Source organism: Musca vetustissima, unplaced genomic scaffold, assembly GCF_032173495.1.
Source record: "Musca vetustissima isolate MV318-11 ecotype Yass unplaced genomic scaffold, APGP_CSIRO_Mvet_v1 utg34814, whole genome shotgun sequence".
Taxonomy (NCBI): domain Eukaryota; kingdom Metazoa; phylum Arthropoda; class Insecta; order Diptera; family Muscidae; genus Musca; species Musca vetustissima.
Window position 1 is genome coordinate 46,685 of NW_026879866.1, and position 17,245 is coordinate 63,929.

Here is a 17,245-nt window from a genome sequence, read left to right on the forward strand (position 1 = left end):
CATTAAAAATTAATTAAAAATACGAAAAACTAATATTCAAAAAAATATGTTCACTAAAATTTACATTTGTTTACAATCATCATTATCGTCAAGAAGATGAAGTAGCAGACAGAAAAATATTGAATAGTAATTATAATTAAAAAAAGGAGAAATAAAAGTAACGATCAAGGAAAAATTAAATACTGCTTGCAATATAAATTTAAAACAAAATTAAATAAAATACGATTTCAATATTTGTTTTCTTTTCTTTTTTGATTATATTCATTTCTGCATATTTTTTTGTTGTAATTGTCATTTATCGAGTGTATTATTATTTTTTTTTAAATATGAATATTTGTTGGTGGAGGGTATACTAAATTCGGCCCTGCCGAATATAGCATTAATTAAGTTCTATATCTCTGGTGTGTGTGTGTTTCTTAAATTATTTTTTATTATGAATATATAAAGAGATGTGTGTTTGTGTCTGATTTTTCTTTCGTTTCTGTTATATATTACTATTTTTTATGACAAAAAATATTATAATTTTTTTAAATATAATTATGGGTAAAAAAATTATATATATGTATATAATTTATTTATGTATAATATGTACATACTGAAAAAAAAAGTTGTTTCTTTTTCTGTTAATTGCAAAATTGTTGCAGCATACAATAATCATAATTATTTGTTTTTATATATTCTATATATGTATATGTAATATATTTTTTATTATATAATTTGTTTTTCTCATTTCTCTTTTTTTCTTAATAAAATTGCTAAATTATGGTGTCCAATTGCCTGGCCTGATGTAAGATTTTCTTTTGATGCCCCACCAATGTTATACCCATATCGGAGAGCTGTTGAGCCGTTAATCTTGAGATCTGTTGAGCCGTCACCAGGTTGGCCTCTTTAAAATGCTGCGAATATCGTGACATCTTAATGTTATCCAACCACATATCGGTGCTAATGAATATGTTATGACCCCTCTGGCTGTCCATAAGATGACCTCCGCCGACCCCTCCATCATTTTCCGGCGAATTACGTGTCGTAAGCAAGGCCTGCGGCTGCCTTGCCAAATTGTCCAATGTCGATACAATACTGGCGAAGGAAGGTCGATGGGTCCTCTGCTTTTGCCAGCAATCCAACATTAGCTGATACAAAGCCTCCGGACAGTCCATGGGTGCCGGCAGCCTATAACCCTTTTCAATACTCTTAATAACATCCTGATTCGACCAATTCCAATAGGGACGTTCACCATACGACATAACCTCCCACAATACCACCCCGTACGACCACACATCCGAGGCCGATGTGAATTTCCTAAATGCAATAGCCTCGGGGGCGGTCCAGCGTACGGGAATTTTACCACCTCGTGTCGTGTACGCATCGCTGGCATTTTCAATTTCCCGCGATAGACCAAAATCGGCAATTTTACATATCAGCTGGGAGTTGACGAGGACATTGCGGGCCGCCAAGTCACGATGTACATAATTCATTTCACTCAAATAGGCCATGCCACTGGCAATGCCGCGCAGCATAACAATCAGCTGCAGTGTCTGGAATTTGCCATCATTAACCCTCAGGAAGGTATCCAAGCTACCATTCTCCATGTACTCGGTGATGATCATCACCGGATTCGATCTGGTAACCACACCCTGCAGGTATATAACATTGGGATGATCAAATTGACCCATTATCGAGGCCTCGGTCAGGAAGTCACAGCGTGCCTTTTCCGATGAGCCCGGCTTGAGGGTCTTTATGGCCACATCAATGTCCTGAACAAAGTTGGGTGGTATTTTCAAGCGGCCTCGACAAACATCACCAAATTCCCCGCCACCAATAATCGCCTCTATGGTGATGTAGTTGGCATCGATCTCTCGAGCGAATTCCCTTATGGCCTGATTGGGATCTTCATAGGTGTGGGGATCCACATAGCTGCGGCTGTTACCAAACAGCGGGGTGGTAACATTCGACTGTATGGTCTTGACAATCGGTGTGGTATCCATAGCATGTATATAGGTCACCACCTGGCCCTCATTGCTGGCATAATCCAATGGCAGTGGCATGTGATTGCTGGACTTTTTATCCAAATCATCCTGATTTTTGGAGCGTAAAAATACCACAGTGGCTATGATGACGAGTACCAAAATGACCACCACTGCCACAGTAGCACCGGCCACAATGCGCATTTGTAAATTCTCTTCGTAGACGGAGGAACCCACTCCGGGTTGGGTGTGGGCATAGACAATGTTACTGTACGTCCCATAGCCATTGATGGTCTTATAACGCACCTGGAACCCATACTCCGTATTATCATTGAGACCCTCAACATGGGCCTTTGTTTCCTTGGTGGTCAGCGAAGTCTTATTAATGGCATCAAAATCTGGCTTGGGAAACCAACGGACCTCATAAAATTCGATGGGTGCATCACTTTGCACGGGTTTCTCCCACACCAAATCGACTTCATTGCTGGTGGCCAGGACAATGCGTACATTGCTGACGGTCGACAATATGGCTGACTCCGTAGTGGTAAAGGTGATCTCATCCCATTCAGTCTTGATTTGACTTAGGTCTATGGGTGGAATATGTGCACCAGCCGCTGCTGCAACGTTGTGAGCGATAGTGGACGATGTTGGTCCTGGCATTAGCGGTACATCATTATCATGATGTTTACCACCACCTGCAGTGTTTTCCTCCGAACTAAATGAATCATTGCCACCACCAGTTTTGCTGGCCCTCTCACTATCCGCCGTGCCATTGTCCACAAAATAAGACACCCCATTCATGGAGTGTATTTGTATGGTGTACGTGGTCAACGGTTCCAAATTGGTCAAGGTGAGTTTGGTGTCATTAAAGGTGTCTGTGTTGGGCGTGAGAACCACATTAGAAGAACACGAGGAGCAAACAACTTTATAAACAATATCACTACGATATATGGAGTTGGAGTCGGCAGCCGATGCCTCACGCACCGGAGCATTCCATGATAATATTGCACTGATGTGATCCACGAAGAGTAGTGTCAGATTTGTGGGTGGGCCAGGGGGTTTATGGCATGGCATGTGTTTACCATCCCGCGGATGGCGATTAAATCCTGGCAAACATTTACAATAGCTGGATCCCGCCTTGGAGGCATTCGAATTTGGTGGACAGGCTACACATTTGCTAACCTCCGCCGAACGGAAGGTACCCACCGGACATTCAATGCATGTTTTGTTGGCATTGTCCGGTTCATAGCCACCCTTGCAGCGACAGCCACCCGTCAATATGGACCATTTGCCATCACCTTTACATAGATAGGTGGGCTGTTCATAGGGTTCGGCATTGTCGACACAGGTGCCATTCTGCTTCTCCAATATGGTAATTTCACGTCCCGTGGGGGTCTCATTGAAATGGGCCAGGTTTTCGGTGACAGCCGGGCAGGTAATATAGTAAACCTTGACGGCCAGCACACTGATGCAGGCCCCCTGATCGCGAAAGGCAAAATAGACCCCCTTCTTGGTCACAGCAATACTTTTCACTTCCGAATTAATATCGACGTCCGAATTTTGATTAAAACGCCCCTCACCGGCTGCAATGCGGGCAATCAGTTTATAGCTATCCGTTTGCCATGGTGGTGGTTCCCGGGTGGCGGCATCGAATTCGTAGTACAACAAGCTGAAGGTTTCCTTACACGATAGGGCATTGCCGGGAAATAGCGAACAGTCTCGTATGGTAAATTGTATTTCAATGTAGAGGCGATTGGCGGGACCACGATCGATAAAGGGTGACCACAGCCAATTGTTGACATTGTGATAGGCGACATCACAGACCACATAGCTGCGCCAATTAATACCCTTATCGAAATCGGTAAAACTTTCTTCAACCCAACCGGGTGTTTGCGCTTGAGGTCCGTAGGGAAAACGGGTCCATTCAAGGGTGGCTTCACGTGTTGTATCCAAGAGTATCACCTGATCGCCAGCCACACTGGTCAGGTGTAGTGATGTTAGAACTAAAATACTTAGGATTAGAGACGATGGGGATAGTGATGGTTGAATGATATAGCCTCCAAGAGATTTCAGGGATTTGGGAATAGATCTGCTGGGTGGTGATTTCGCCTTTGCCTTATTGTTAGAGGGCATTGTTGTATGACTGCGGTAATTAAATGCTGTGGCTTGTTGTTCGTGGCAGGATTTTTGTTTGGAATTTGTTTCAATAAAATTGTGTGGCCTCAAGGGTGGTGATGGTGATGGCAAGAATGATGCTAGTGATGGTGGTGATGATGCTGGTGGTGATTGTGATAATAGTGTTAGCTGCTGTGGCGAAGTTGTTGTGTCGGTAGCCTTATTTAAATTCGATGCATATGGCTGTTCATATCGTCGATGTTTTGCTGCTGATGAAATCCTTGATTTTGAACAATTATTTAATGATCGTGATGCTGCTGCCAACCTTGTTCGTGATGCTGCTGCTGCTGCCGCCGTTGTTGTTGTATAATATAGAGCTTGTGGTAAGAATATAGAGCCTGTGGCAGCCTTGCTTAAAACCAATTTCAAGGTTGCAGCAATGTTTTCCAAAGTTTTACTATTCATCATAATGGTGGTGGTCATGGTGGTCGTGGTCAGCTCTTCTGTTCTTCGAGGAGTATAACAACAATTTTGTTGCTCGTTTTGCTCGGAATTTATAATTTTTGTTCTTCGTCGTCCTCGTCCTTGTCGTCGTATTTTCGTTTTGGAAGCATTATTGAAATTCAAATTCATCGTTTTATTAATAATTTGATTTGATTTTGATGATGTATTCGCATCCAGTCTTGTTAAAATCGATGATGATAAAGATGATGATTGCGATGATGCTGATATTAACCGAGAAGGAGGAGTTGGAGAAGCTGGGCAGTGATTCTTTTCCCTCCCACTCGAAATACTGCTGGTAGTCTCGTTGTTGTTGTTGTTTTGATTTAAAATTACATTTATTTCACTATTCCCACCATTATGACAGCAGCTGCTACTACAACTGGACAACAATGCTGCTGATGGCGGTATTGAAGATGTTGATGCCTCTGTCGATGATGTGGTTAATAATGCTACTGATGAAGTTAAATAATGCCAAATACTGGTTGTCTTTTGTTGTTGTTGTTTGTGAATGTCGCTGACATTTTCAGGGTTGATTTTCTTAACTACAACTACTGAGCAATTGTTGGAGTCGGTGCTTTTGTTCTTGTTGTCCACAAAATCCGGCGGTTTTTCTCGTTGCATGTGATGTGTAACAGTAGTTGATGTTGTTGTTGTTTTGGAATGATTCAGAATATTCATAACTAAAATAAAAATGCATTCGATTAGTTAAAAAAACATTATTTTTTTTTTGAAAATTACCAAAGACCAGACCAGGATTTTGTAATGAATGAAATACTGAGTATCGAAGAGTGTTCCGCGGTAGATAGGTAGGTTGTTGTTGTAGCAGCCCTATTGCCTTTACACAATATGCTAAGGTGACAGACGTTTGGCCGAGAAAGACTCGGGTCGTTTCGGATCGTATACCTATTTAACGTGGAAACGAGATATGTAGGTAGGTTGTTTAGCAGGTATGTCGAGGTTCTTCAAAGTCTAAATTCATGGTTTTCAAATTTACATATGGAAGGCATTGTTCAAAATGGCTAAATTAGTTGAAGTTTGTTGATCCTTGTGGTTGAGGAGTAAGACTCGGGAGGTCGTTTCGGATCACAGTATTGTTGTTGGTGGTTTTTGGTTTTTGCAAAAATATTTTTTGATATTAAAATAGGGTAGAACATGTAAAGGCAGATTAATTGAAAAAAATAAAAAAACTTCGTTATGTTCGGTTGGGACGAACATTTGTATACCCTTCACCCCACTGTGGTATATGGGGGATGGTATTATGCCTTTGTGCATATGTTTGTAACAATGCAAAAGGAAACGAAATAGACACATAGTTCCTTTTGAGAATATGCATAGAATCACTTTCACTGAGTCGATTTATGCTGGTCCGTACGTCTGTCCTTCTTTCGGCGTTAAATTGTAAACAATGTACAGTGTCGCATTTATAATCCGAATTGGGTGAAATTTGGCATAGGTCACTTATTTGGCCCAAGGACGAACTCTATGGAAATTGGGAAAAATCGGTTCAGATTTAGATCTATCTCTATCGATAATTTTCTGCAGGAAGATATAGTATGAAATGAGAATACAAATTACCAAATTTTAGTCAATTCGATTGAAACCATATCAAAAATTCTAAAAATACCGAAATGTGGGAGTTACCCTCATATTGGGGGCTAACCTAAAAAAGTGGACCCATATGTATACTTTATGGTAGGGTAATTTACTACGTTGTGAAAATCAAAAAAAAAACCAAATTACAATCAATCTTGTTGAAAAACGTGTCCAAACTTCCAAGCATGGCGAAATTTGCGAGGTACACGCGAAGTCATCAGCCACATTATTCACCACATGGACTGCGGAGGTGCGAATGCCGTTGAATGTACAGATCCGACCACCAACTACCCCCAAATTCTCGGGGTCACATTCTACAGTATGTTTATATTGTCCGCGCAAACCACAGCTATTTGCGATAACTTGAAAATTAGGAACAATGGTTCTCAAATTGCTTGCCGGCAGCACGGAAACCTTGTTGACCTCTTATACAAAGCGATAGGTCGGTCTGTGGCAAGCTATGCGGTTCCAGTGTCGTCTGCGAACAATCTGTTGATGTCCGATGGTCTCCTCATGGAGGTGATCGACGCTCGTCATCTGGACACAGCCTGTTGTAATTCGGAGTGCATTATTTTGGTTGTTTGCAAGGATCTCCATTGTGTGTCTCTAAGGAAAGAAGTCGAGACTGGGGCAGCATTATTAAGGATGGAACGACCTATGGTCTTATAAATCGTTACCAACGTTTCTTTATCCTGAATATCTTTGGTTGCAGCCAGTGGAAGTAGCTGCATCCTTAAAGCCTCTGGGCCTAAGCATTAAGTGTCAGACCGCACGTAGCGCCCTAGGGCTGCATGAACAAAACCTCTGGACATGGTTGTATCTTGAACGAACCTGGTATGATATTGGACCAACGTGTAAAACTAAGCGACTATAGATGACTATAGATGTCGTTATTCTCCTCCTCCTCTGGACGGTCTGGCTTTCTATACAGACGGATCCAAGATGGAAGAAGGTACAGGGACTTGCGTCTAATGTGAAAGGCTAGGCCTTGAGTTAACCTACAAGCTGGATAGCAACTGTAGTGTAATCCAAGCTGAAATCTTTGCGATTTGTGGAAGGCAACGGAATTGATAAAAAGTCTGGATGCAGAGATCGTTGAACCTGTGACTATCATTGTGGATAGTCAAGCGGCTCTTAAAGCCATCAAATCCTTTTACATCAAATTTGAGGCCGACCTCAAGTGTAGAACAGCTTTGGAAGAAGTTACTCACAGCTATCGGCTGTGTTGGGTACCAGGACACCGTGACACCATCATGGGTAATGAAAGAGCAAACGAATTAGTTAGACGAGGATCTCAATCTACCGATCTAGCAATTGATGGCTCAATCAAAGCACCCATATATCATCTTTATCGGAACTTTGAGGCGTTCTCGGACGTATGAGCATTGGCACAACGAACCTAGGTGCAATGTGTCAAGATCTATTTGGCCGTCTCTGTCTATCAAAAGGACACACTCACAGTTGAACATGAGCAAAGCTGAAAAAATGAGTAATATCAGACGGCACAAACTAGTGGGTGCTCATTTTCCACCGCTAAGCTTCTAAGCTTCTTCTCAACAACTGAACCTGCTCTAATCTACAGCATAATTAGAAACCTAAAGTGTTTAGGGAAAGTGCAACCTTGACACGTAATATATCTTCTGTCCGATCCCTGTAGCCATCGATACTATTTCAAACTTACCCTATTACATTTTCTTGTAAGCTTCTCATCTCTCTTTATATTCTTTTCTCCCCCATAGATCTCTTTATATCTTTTTCTTCTCGTGGATTATCAATCACAATGGACCTGACGGTCTCAGAGTGCTGCAGCCACATATGTGACTGCACATCCAGAAAACCTAAACCTAACCTGTTTTTTTATTTCCAATGACCGACCTCTTCATAATCCTCTAAAAAGGTGTGATAATTTCCTTTGAATTGTATTGACAAAGAAATTATCTCGACTGTGACTCTGGCTACTGGTATTTAATGAAAGATGTTAAAATTTTGGACATTGTCCAATATTTTATTGCTGCTATTTATTCATCGGGGCGAACAAAATATGTTAACAAGAAAACAATAAAAATTCATTTTTTATTAATAAAATTACAACAAATGTTAATTATTATTAACAATGGAGAGAATACCCAAAATGAATTTTATATTTTTTTGAATATTTAAATAGTAATAAAATCTCACTTCTATAAAAAAAAATTACACGAGACAACATTGTCTTCATAATAAACATTTTCCCCTCTATTCATTTGTTTGGTTTAAAATATTAACAAGTCGTGATTATGATTCGGGGTTTTTTTTATTACACATTGTGTTGAGATGTGTTCGATTGACTGGTTACTTTCTCCATAACTCCAATTATTGTTATAAAAAAATAGAATAAAAGACAAAAAGAAACAACAAAATGTGGGGGTGTGTGGCGCTGGCTGCCTGCTTGTGGGTTTTGGAAGCGCCAGTCATAATTGTAATATTTTCTTTATCACAAAAAAAAAGAAACAAAATCTTAGGTTTTTAACGTGTTTTCTATGGATATTTAGAATCACATAAAACCACATGAAAAGAAAAGAATGTTTACAACAAAAAAATAAAAATACCCCCTCCTGTGCGTGAGTTTGGGGGTTCGCGCCAAACGAAAGGTATATCAAATTACACAAGTCATAATTTTAATGGATGAACCATAAAACGCATAAAATATTTTCAAAAAACAAAATATGACATGTATTATTTTTTACGAGCTTGTAGTATTTGATTTGTATTTAATTTTTTTTTTATTTTTCAGTTTTGTATAACATGATTTCCAATGAAAACATCATTTTCGAACAAGGAGTACTTTTTTGTCTAATTTCTAAATTGGAATGAAAGTTGGATGGATAGCCAACATACAAATTTGGACTATGGATGTACACGAAAAAATATTAATTAGGGAAGAAGACCATGTACAATAATTTCACTATTTGAAGATGAAGATATTCAAAATGTATGTAAAATGATTTGAAAAAAAAAAATAGAAATAAACATTCACAATTTATGAGGGCAAACTGACTGATTTGTGGATTTTGGTTTTTATGATGATGCCATAAAAAAATAAAGTAAACTGTTAATGATGATGCTCATTAAAACAAAATATACAGGGTTATCCATTTTGTGGTTTCAAACCACAAACTGTTGCAAGTTTTGATTCTTTTGATATTATTTTCGGCACATATTGGACGATGGTATCTCACCTATAACTTGAACAAATGTTGATTGTTATTGTTGTTGTAGCAGTTTATATGAATATACATAGTTTTCCTGTTTAAATTCAATCTGGTTCTGTCACCAAGTTAGGTTTGCTTAGGTTAGGGGATGTGCAGTCACTTATGTGGCTACAGCACTCTGAGACCGTCAGGTCCATTGTGATCATCCACGAAAAAAAAAACAGAAAAGGAGAGATCTATAGGGGAGAGAAGGGGAGATGAAGAGAGATGAGAAGCTTATAAGGAAGTGTAAGAAGGTAAGTATGAGATAGTGTCTATGGCTATAGGGATCGGACAGAAGATATATTACGTGTCAAGGTTGCACTTTCGCAACCACTTTAGGTTTCTGTAGATTAGATCAGGTTCCGTTGTTGAGAAGAAAGACTCGGGTGGAAAATGAGCAGCCACTAGTATGTGCCGTTTGTAAGCCAGGACTGTGCAGCGACACAGGATATGCTAAATTGTATACGTCTACAGTAATCAGTAGCATCATGGTCCCATTTACTTGTAAAGGCCCTGATATTGCAGTAGTGACCTGTAACCTGAGTGTGTTCTTTTTAGTAGACAAAGTTGGCCAAATAGATCTTGACACATTGCACCTAGGTTCGTTTTCCAAAGTTCATAGGCTCTTTTGTCGAAGAACGCCTCCGATAAAGTTGAAATATGGGTCGTTTGATTGAGCCATGAATTGCTAGATCTGTAGATTAAGATCCTCGTTTAGCTAATTCGTCTGCACTTGCATTACCAATGATGATGTCACGGTGTCCTGGTACCCAACACAGCCGATAGCTGTAAGTAAGTTCTTCCTAAGCTGCACTACACTTGAAGACGGCCTCAGATTTTATATAACAAGATTTGATGGCTTAAAGAGACGCTTAACTATCCACAAAGATAGTCACCGATTTATCAATTCCGCTGCCTTCCACCAAATCGCGCAGATTTCAGCTTGGAAAACACTACAGTTGCTATCCAGCTTGTAGGTTAACTCAAGGCCTAGCCTTACGCAGTAGAGGCCAGCCCCCCAGTCCGCAGTAGACGCCAGCCCCCATATACCTTCTTCCATCTTGGATCTGTGTATAGAAAACCAGACCGTACAGAGGAGGGTTACTCCGGAAATTTGGGAGATGCATGGGGGCTACCCTAAAAAGGACCTATATTCATAACTTTAAGTGGAAAAATTTGCTACCCAATAAGAACTCAAGGTACTAAATTACAGCCAAATTGGCCAAAAAATACGATAAAAAAAACCCGCAAAAATACTGGGGACTGTCAGAAAAAGTGGACCTACATTTATAATGTTTAGTGCAGAAATTTTCTAGCCAATAAGGACCCAATGTACCAAATTTCAGCGAATTCCGTTGAAAAACGCCCTCAAGAACCCCGAAGTACCGAAAATTGCGGCGTGCCCTTATATGGAACTATATTTAAAATTTTTAGTCTGCACATTTGCAGCCTAATAAGAACCCAATGTACCAAATTACAGCCAAATCGGCCGAAAAATACTGAAAATTGCGGGGTACCCTTATATGGGGGCTGTCAGAAAAAGTGGATCTATATTTATATTTTTAAGTGGAGAAGTTTGCAAACCCAATGTAGCAAATTTCAGCGAATTCTGTTGCAAAAAAAGCGCTCAAGAACCCATAATATCGAAAATTGGAGACCGAATATATCCCATCTTCGGACTTGGCCTGCCTGCAGATCAATTTTTGGCCATCTATCTAAATTTGTTTAGATAATTTAATGGATGATTGACAAAAATCTGTTCAGATTTAATTTATCCCTCAATAATCCAGCTGTCTCTAAAGTATATTCTTAGCAGAGTTTGACTTGAGTGAGTCATTAAAATGACAGTGACCCCACCACTCATCACATTTGAAGGGTTCCCTATGTTTATATGCAACACTTCAGAGAGCTGCCAGAGAAGTACAAAAAAGTTCCGGAGGATGGCAATAAGCTTGAAAGTCCTATAATTACACGTACTGGAAATCATGTCAGTGAAAAGGGAACCTTTAGTTTATTTCATTTTTGTTGGAAAACCATTTTTAGGTGGCAATTTAGGCCCCTCGCTACAATATAATGGATATTCTCACACTATTTTCTTAGATCTGGCCGCATTTCAGATGTATATTCGCATGGGTTTGTTTAGGCCTTAAAAACAGCTACTAAAAAGGCGGTATCACTTTTTTTTGTGTGACAATTAATCTTCAGCCTAACCATCCACCATCCAGACCACCGTTTGAAAGATATTCTCTCACACCCAAAAAGAGTTCCATATTAATTTATATCCAGTATTGAAGTTGTCCCCAGTAGAATCTTTGAAGCATCATCCATTTGCCTTTTTTTGCAGAATCCATTTTCCTTCAAAAAAGAAAGAAAGAGGTATTCCTAAATAGCACAGGTATCTTATCTTCATGAAGTAGTTACTACTTGGGCTTATGCTCCACACATCCCTTTCTTCCCACACAAAAATATGTTTTGGGGGAAATAACGTACACACATACATACACTAGAAAGGAGTATGTACATAAATACATATGTATATATATATATATATAGACATATAGTTGACTTTTACAAGTTCTTCTTATTGTCGTCCTTAGAAGAAAAACAAAAAAATTAAGAAAGAAAAACTTCAACACACAAAAGAAGAATTACTTTCAAACACCTTCTTCTTCTGCTAGTTGTTGTTGTTACTTCTGCTGCAGTTGACAGCCAGCAAGCAGCCTCTCTCTCTATACACAAAGATGAGGGTATTTCACAGTTACAACAAAATAAATAAAATAAAACAACAAGAAGAAGGAAAAAAGTAAAATGCACTTAAGAACACACAAAAAAGTGTTGTAACTAAGGGGGGGAGTACAAAAAAAAATTACTTGCCGGCTATGAATTAAAAAAAATTGGGGAACACACACAATTTATTGAAGAATTTTGTTTTTATGGGGTTTTGTTAACAAATTAACAAAATTGCAATTTTTAACCAACGTTGATTTATTATCCCCCCTTCCAATACCACCTATACTCCTCCTTAAAACCAACAACAATACCAACTTAATTCGTTGGCTTACAACCAACCGAGAAGCAAATCGTTGCAAGAACAACCACTGTGTGAAAACCATCATGGAGGACACAAAATAAAAAGCCTGGGGGTTACTGTGAACGACGACTACGACGAACCGAGTCTCGTTGTCACACACAAAAAAAAACGGATCAAAAAAAGATACTTATGTATGTATGCATCCGATTCATCCTATTCGTTGTCGCCGACAACGACGATGTCCGTAGCCGTCGAATTGATTTTTCTTCACTCCGTTTACCTTAGATTTTTTTTCATTTAACACAAATTTGATTTCTCAGATTTCATTCATTATAAATCTTGGGGGTTTTGTAATTTCACACACACAAACACACAAAAAAAAACTCAAAACTTTAAATCCACAAAAACTTTAATTACTTTTTTCCGTTTCCAAAGGCAATTTGTTGGCCTTTATTTTTCGTAGTGCGATTAGAAGAAGACGAAGCGGAGAAGTATCATTTTTGTCCAGTTTTTTCGTTTTTTTAACTAAGGAATTTCATCGAATACACATTTTTTCTTGTGTTATGATAAAGTTGGGGGTACAACACAGACCAACCAACAGCCTTCCATCCACCATCCAGGCGCACATACACTTTAAGTTTTCATACACCTTGCATTTGGGAAAAACACCTTGATTTTTTTTCATTTGGAATTTGTTGCAAATTTCATAGAGAACACTTTAGATTTCTTTTTTTAATAATATCAAATAGTTTAGATTTTTATTTTAATTTTTTCCGTAAGATTTTTTTGTTTATGCCAACCGTTGTGATGGTTCTCCAACATTATTATTAATACACATATACACAACACGTATTTTGATTTGGTTTGCACAAACACAATGCTGCCAGGCTGACTGAGTGACTGCTTGCCTTGCTGCTGTTATTCGTTCTTCTTTGCTGCTCAACAAAAGTAATCACTCACACACACTACGCCTCGCTCTCAGTGGAGTTACAAAGTAATCACTTTTAATGGTAGATACCCGTTTATTACTCGTTGATTTTAGACTTGCTCGCTCGTTCATTCGCTCTCTCTATCTCCCTCGCTCCTTTATGAAGGAGTAATTATATGAGGAGTTGTTGTTATGTTGTTAACAGCAAACAAGCAAGCAGGCAAGAAGAAGAATAAATTCATGTCGATAATCAGGTGCATAGACGTTGTGTGATACAAAGTAAAATACAACTCTGTTACACAACACACACACACTAAACACCAATTCTTCTCTATACAGCTGTCAAAAGACTAATTAACACTACTCGGGGTTTTGTTTACATTAGATAATTAGGAGTTAAACTGTTACACATAATATGAATGTTGTTATTGTTGTTGTTTTTTGTTATTTTCAATGGCATTATAAATAGAAATTGTATGAATTCTAAGAAATACATAAATGTTAGAAAATTACAATAACAAAACATTGCTATGCAATAAACAAGTAAACGTTAAACTAGTAACAACAAATACACACAATCTGACAAGTTGATTTGACAACTTCTGAATGCTGCTATCCATGTCATTGACAGACATTTGTGTAACCGATGAACTCTTTCGATAGTGATGGTGTTGTACCATCATCATATCGTAAAAAGTAAATATTAAATAAAAATAAATACAAATAGAAATGTTTATTTTATTTTACAACAAATAGTAAATCATTTTCTTATATAAAGGGTAGACTTAAAAAACTGTGTTCAATTATGATGGAATTTCCACGATTCGATTCGAGATAACACATTTTGCTGCTTACTTATTAAAAAGTAGTACCTACCTGTGCGCATCCAATTAGCTTTAGGTGATGAAATATTACAGTAGTAAAAAATTTAATACCTTAAAATATTTTTTTTTAAATATGATAATTTATTATTTAGGCTAATTTTTGGAACTTATTCTTGTAACGGTATATTGTTTGCCATTGTATGTCAAAAAGACTTAACCTCAAAAAAAAAAACAAATGACACAAATAAATATAAAATAAATTATTAAAGAAAAGCAGCATAAAAATTAACTTTCAATGCTATCAGAAAAAATTTACTCCATCAATTTTGCAATAAAATAGCAATAACGAAAAAAAATCATGAATTAATTTGTTTTATTGCAATGTAATTTGAGTGCTAAGAAACTAGAATCTCCTTATTTTATTATGCTATGAATATCAATTAATTCGAAATCATAACAATTATGGGGTATGCATGCAGAACTTTTCTTGATAAGAAATACCCTTCAAATATGTTCGTTTGCATATTAAGGTATATTACTATGAATATTTTTGTATTATAATTTGAATCGAATACTAATAGTTTTTTTATATCAATGCATAATTCTTATGCCATGTTCTGACGGGCATTCGAACAACGTAGTTCGCTCTCAGAATTACGTACATGAATTAACCCGTTCATACAACACTATTCTTAATTCATGTCATCAGAGTTTTTTATTTCAAACTTTTTGTTTCTTGTTTTACATGAAAATTCTAACATATTTGCATGAATCACATATGGATCTAAATAGAAAAATTAATTCTCTTTCTCCTGACTATAGTATGGATCCATATCTATATACTTTAAATTCATCATTTCCATTTTTTTCTGAAAATATTGTTGTTTTCATCCATTTTTATATTTTCTAAATTCAAATGTCACATATAAAAATTTGGAGAATTTTTTGTTTGAGTTTCTCCAAATTTGTTTCTTGTTTTGTACGCTAATTAGAACCAAGAGGAAAGAAATTCATATTGCATTATGTAGATAACAAAATGTACATCCTGGTGCATATATAAAAACTAGACATTTTTTTACTTTTCATTCATCATTTTCAATGTTACTAAAAAAGTTTGAAAATTTTATAAATATTTTCTAGCTGTCAAAATTAATTTATTTTCGATAAATGCTCTCAATTGTTAGGGATGGGACAAATTTCTTGGTTATTCAGAGAGTGATTCGAATTGAACTACGTACAAAAATCGGTGTTCGCTCATAACATTTTGTATGGGGAACTAAGTAATTACTTCATAATTAAGGGTCGAACAACGAATGAGAGAGCGAACAACGCTCGTCTGTACATGGCATTAATATGGTCAATACATAGTTTTATAGTAGGTTTACATTGTACTGGGTTTAATTTGTTAATTTTCCATTGCAAATAAATCAGCAAAAATATGGTTAACCCCGCAAAAAAAGTTCTAATATATATATATATATCCTTCTAAGTAGAAGGATATGATTTTAACTATTTAATGTTAAAATTGAAGCTTGTACTTACATATTAAAGCCGAGTTCAATTTGCTTTTACGAAAGCGAAATTCCTTCAATTTTGCACGAACTTCATCGCTTATATCACAAATTCGGCTATCACCCTAAAAAAAAAGAAATTAAATTATTATTCAAATTTAGAGAATAAAAATTCTTCTTAAAGAAGAGCGGAAGTTGACTTTTTTTAAAGAAGACCAGGAGGAATTTTTTAGAGAAGGACGGTAGGGTAGGGTAGTCGGGCGCAAAAATCGTCTTTATGAAATTTCGATTTCGGCCTTTGACTAAAACAGTCGAGTTTTCGATCTTTCGACTTTGTCAAACTTGTTCAAAATCAAACCGATTAATGGAAAATCTATTAAAAATTTAATATAATGTGTAATTTTGAAGAAAAGAATGTCTTTATAAAGAAAATCGAAAGTCGATCTGGAAAAGTCTACTTTGCGATTTCCTCGAAGATCAAAAGCCGTTCAAAATTATAAACTTAACTACATTGTGGTACAGGGTTTAATTAGAGAGGCAAGAAAAGATGATAGACCCATTATTTTTGAGAATAAGCATAGAATCACTTTTGGAATTGATTTATGCATGTCCGTCTGAACAAAGTACAGGTCGCAATTATGATACGAATTGGATCAAATTTGGCACAGCCTACTTATTTGGCCCAAGGATGAACCCTATTGAAATTGCTGAAAATCGGTTCAGGTTTAGATATAGCTCCCATATATATTTTTGTCCGATTTAATGTAAATGGTGCACCAAAGTCTTTCGATTTGCACGAAACTTGGCGCAGCGTACTGAATAAGTCTAGAATGATGTGTGTTGAGTTTGGTGAAAATCGGATCAGATTTAGATATAGCTTTCTTATATATTTTCGTCCGATTTTATGCAAATTGTGCACCAAAGTCCCTATATATCTTTCGATTTGCATGAATTAAGTCCAGAATGATGTGTATTAAATTTCGTTGAAATCGGTCCATATTTACATATAGCTCCCATATATATATTTATATATATATATATATATATATATTTTCGGCCTATTTTATGCACCAAACTCAAATTTTTTGTCCGATTGTGGCGAAATTTGGCACAGCGTATTGAATTGAGTCTAGAATGATGTGTGTTGAGTTTGGTGAAAATCGGATCAGATTTAGATATAGCTCCCATATATATTTATGTCCGATTTAATGTAAATGGTTCACCAAAGTCCCTATCTATCTTTCGATTTGCATGAAATTTGGCAAATAGTACTGAAATAAGTCTAGAATGATGTGTGTTGAGTTTGGTGAAAATCGGTTCAGATTTAGATATAGCTCCCATATATATTTTCGTCCGATTTAATGTAAATGGTGCATCAAAGTCCCTATATATATATATCTTTCGATACTGAATTAAGTCTAGAATGATGTGTGTTGAGTTTCGTTGAAATCCCTTCAAATTCAGATATAACTCCCGTATACATTTTTTCCAATTTGTCCGCCAAAATGACACTTTGTCCCAGCATATATCGCACAGAATATA

General features: G+C 37.1%; 2 protein-coding genes across 2 annotated transcripts in view; both read right to left on the reverse strand.

The window, feature by feature from the left end:
• Window positions 1-17,245, reverse strand: part of LOC133325018 (glia maturation factor gamma) — a 28,970-nt gene that overhangs the window by 10,196 nt on the left and 1,529 nt on the right. The window contains exon 2 of the mRNA XM_061533845.1: window positions 15,735-15,828. Coding sequence (XP_061389829.1) covers window positions 15,735-15,828 — 94 coding nt within the window. The remainder of the gene's footprint in view (window positions 1-15,734; window positions 15,829-17,245) is intronic.
• LOC133325013 (ephrin type-B receptor 1) lies at window positions 735-5,590 on the reverse strand. The gene is made up of 3 exons (XM_061533840.1): window positions 5,578-5,590; window positions 4,865-5,263; window positions 735-4,582 (listed from the first exon to the last, which is right to left on the reverse strand). Exons 1-3 carry the CDS (start codon window positions 5,588-5,590, stop codon window positions 756-758), a joined length of 4,239 nt encoding a protein of 1,412 aa, XP_061389824.1. The 3' UTR covers window positions 735-755.

Excerpts from the sequence above, each read along its gene's own strand:
- LOC133325013 (XM_061533840.1), bottom strand. Across the intron at positions 4,583-4,864 it reads GACTACCAGCAGTATTTCGA|AAGAGCTGACCACGACCACC; the intron begins GTGGGAGGGAAA and ends CTCGAAGAACAG.